General features: G+C 36.3%; 1 protein-coding gene across 1 annotated transcript in view; it reads right to left on the minus strand.

Moving 5' to 3' along the window:
* The window catches only part of AQR (aquarius intron-binding spliceosomal factor), a 113,775-nt gene that overhangs the window by 92,596 nt on the left and 18,664 nt on the right, over positions 1-2,515 (minus strand). The window contains 2 exon segments of the mRNA XM_023735095.1: positions 903-971; positions 2,340-2,480. Of these exon segments, the coding sequence (XP_023590863.1) occupies positions 903-971; positions 2,340-2,480 (210 nt within the window).

Here is a 2,515-nt window from a genome sequence, read left to right on the forward strand (position 1 = left end):
AGCAACACGACAAACTTAAAAACTAGGAAACGAATAACTATATTCTGAAAAATTACTCAATTTTAATACTTCTTAATAGGAAAAAAAGACAAAAGAAATTCTTCTAGTCAAGACTCCAAGCTCAATAACCAATTAAATATCTTTTTTTATTTCTAATATAAAGGATTTAAGTCTAAAAAATATGAGCATTAAAGCCTATGAACATAAGCATTTAAACCTGAAAAATACATCTGAAACAATGAACATAAACAGCCACCACAAGTACACAACATATTCTCTCCTCATGGCACTTACCACTGTTTAACTTAGTATTAATGACTTACAGCACCGTATGTTTTCACTCCCTCAGCTGGTACCTATGAATGTGCCTGCATATTTAGGTGTGTATAAAAACACCCATGTGCAGGAAATAGAATTCTGAAAAAAGTATTCCATGGAAATTTGCTATTATTAACTCTGCTCCCTAAGAGCTGTTAATCTGGCTTCGATACACGAACATAAATATCATTCTATAAGGATCTGATGAAAAAACGAAGTAGTTAACATTAAATGTGATCCAGACCTCCTCCAACAGCTGTATGTACATGCCAATCAAAGCAAGTAAGTCTGCATTTACTCTCATCCAAAGACATAGTAAGGATAATAACAATACTCAGCTAAATTAACCCCCCTTTCTCCATAAGCTCAACATATGTATTTTACAATACTGTCATTAGGTGAAATACATATAGACTGCACATAAAAACTGTAAAACTGTAAAAATTACATCTATGATGAATTAATAAAAATTTTCTAAGCAGGAAAGGGGAATACCACTTTTATACCCATATTTAAAGCACAGAATCTAAACACACACATACCACTTATGACACATGTACACATTTCTGAAATGAGATACTTACAGGTTGCAAACCCATCCACATTGGAAGGGAGATAAGCTGCTGAACTTGACTCCGGATCAAGTCTACTTCCTGTTTAAGGCATAAAAAAAAAACCAAGTTTATAAATGTACCAACACTTCTACTTCAGTCATTACATAAGGCACACAACTGCTTGTTTAAGGTTTAAGTCCTGCATGGAGAATATGACACCAGTAGTTTCAAATTAGTTATTTTAATATTAAGAAGTTCAATACTAAAAAAAAAAAAAAAAAGCAGCATTTCAATAATACATTAGCTTTTAAGATGGCTAAGACAGCAGAAAATTTAAAGCATTAGAATCACTATGGGTATGATCTAAGGAGCCCTGGTGGCACAGCAGTTAAGCACTCAGATACCAACCGAAAGGCTGGTGGTTTGAACTCACCCAGCGGCTCTGTAGGAGAAAAGACCTGGCGATCAACTCCTATAAACATTACAGCCTAGGAAAGCTATGGGGCAGTTCTACTCTGTCCCATGGGCCACCGTGAGTCAGAACTGACTCAACAGCACCTAACAACAACAAAGTTGGCTAAACCTAGCACCAAAATAGGAATTAAATCTTGTTTCTGTTGAATTTCTGATAAGGAATCGTGTCTATTTACATTCATTCATATCTGTTCTATGTACTTTAATAAATGTTTAAGGGGTGACAGTGGCCTCCAGTGTCTAAATTACTAGAAGCATCACAATTCTTTTTTTTTAAACAAAACTCCCTGTAGGCGGTACACAGAAGAAACAGGAGATAGCAATCCATCTACCTGATACTGACAAGCAACATTCAGTCTTCCGAATAAAAAAGAAGTCCACGCTTTTACTGCTTGGGTCTAAATCTACTATCACTTCAGAAGCTCTCATCTTTACATAAACATGTACACCTTAAGATAACCACAGCAGGGAAGTATAAATGAAATATGAATTACTGTTCTGGAAGACAGTCTTGTGAAGGATGAAATTCTATCAGTACACAACACATTTTCAAAGATCATCGGCAACTGGCCTGCATCAGTCAACTCAAGAGACAACTCTCCTGCTGACTAACCAGCCTGCACATTAAACACAAAACGGAATGCAACTGCATTTTGGTGTGCAGCCTGCAGCACGTGGCTTACCACCCAACCCTTACAATAACCACGCTCTGCTGCTTCTCGTTTGGGGCTCTACCTTTGGAGATTTCGTTCTCATTATCATTTTTCTTCAAGTCTGGATACAGAAAAGGAGAGATCAAGTCCAAATCCATTCAAAAGTAAGAAGGTCTTATCAAACGGTTTTATTGGGAATGGGCTAAAATCAGGCTTTTAGCATTATCCTCATTCCCCACTACCATCGACGAAGAGTTGGCTATAGAGGTCATCTTACCTAAGCTCAACCTAGCAGAACAAGAAAACTTGAAAATTTCCCCAAAAAACAAGGTAAAATTACCAAACTATTGAAGCAATGATCAAGAAAAAGCAATAAGACCGTCTGTTCATGAAGTGAAAATTCCCCATCAGTTTCAGCTAACGCCGCTTTCAAGATGCACTTAAAAAAGAATGGGAAGTGGTCTGGCTTTTTCTTAAAAGTCTGAAAAGAGAAAGAATAAAATTTAGTTTTGAATT

Source organism: Trichechus manatus, unplaced genomic scaffold, assembly GCF_000243295.1.
Source record: "Trichechus manatus latirostris isolate Lorelei unplaced genomic scaffold, TriManLat1.0 scaffold00076, whole genome shotgun sequence".
NCBI classification, from domain to species: domain Eukaryota; kingdom Metazoa; phylum Chordata; class Mammalia; order Sirenia; family Trichechidae; genus Trichechus; species Trichechus manatus.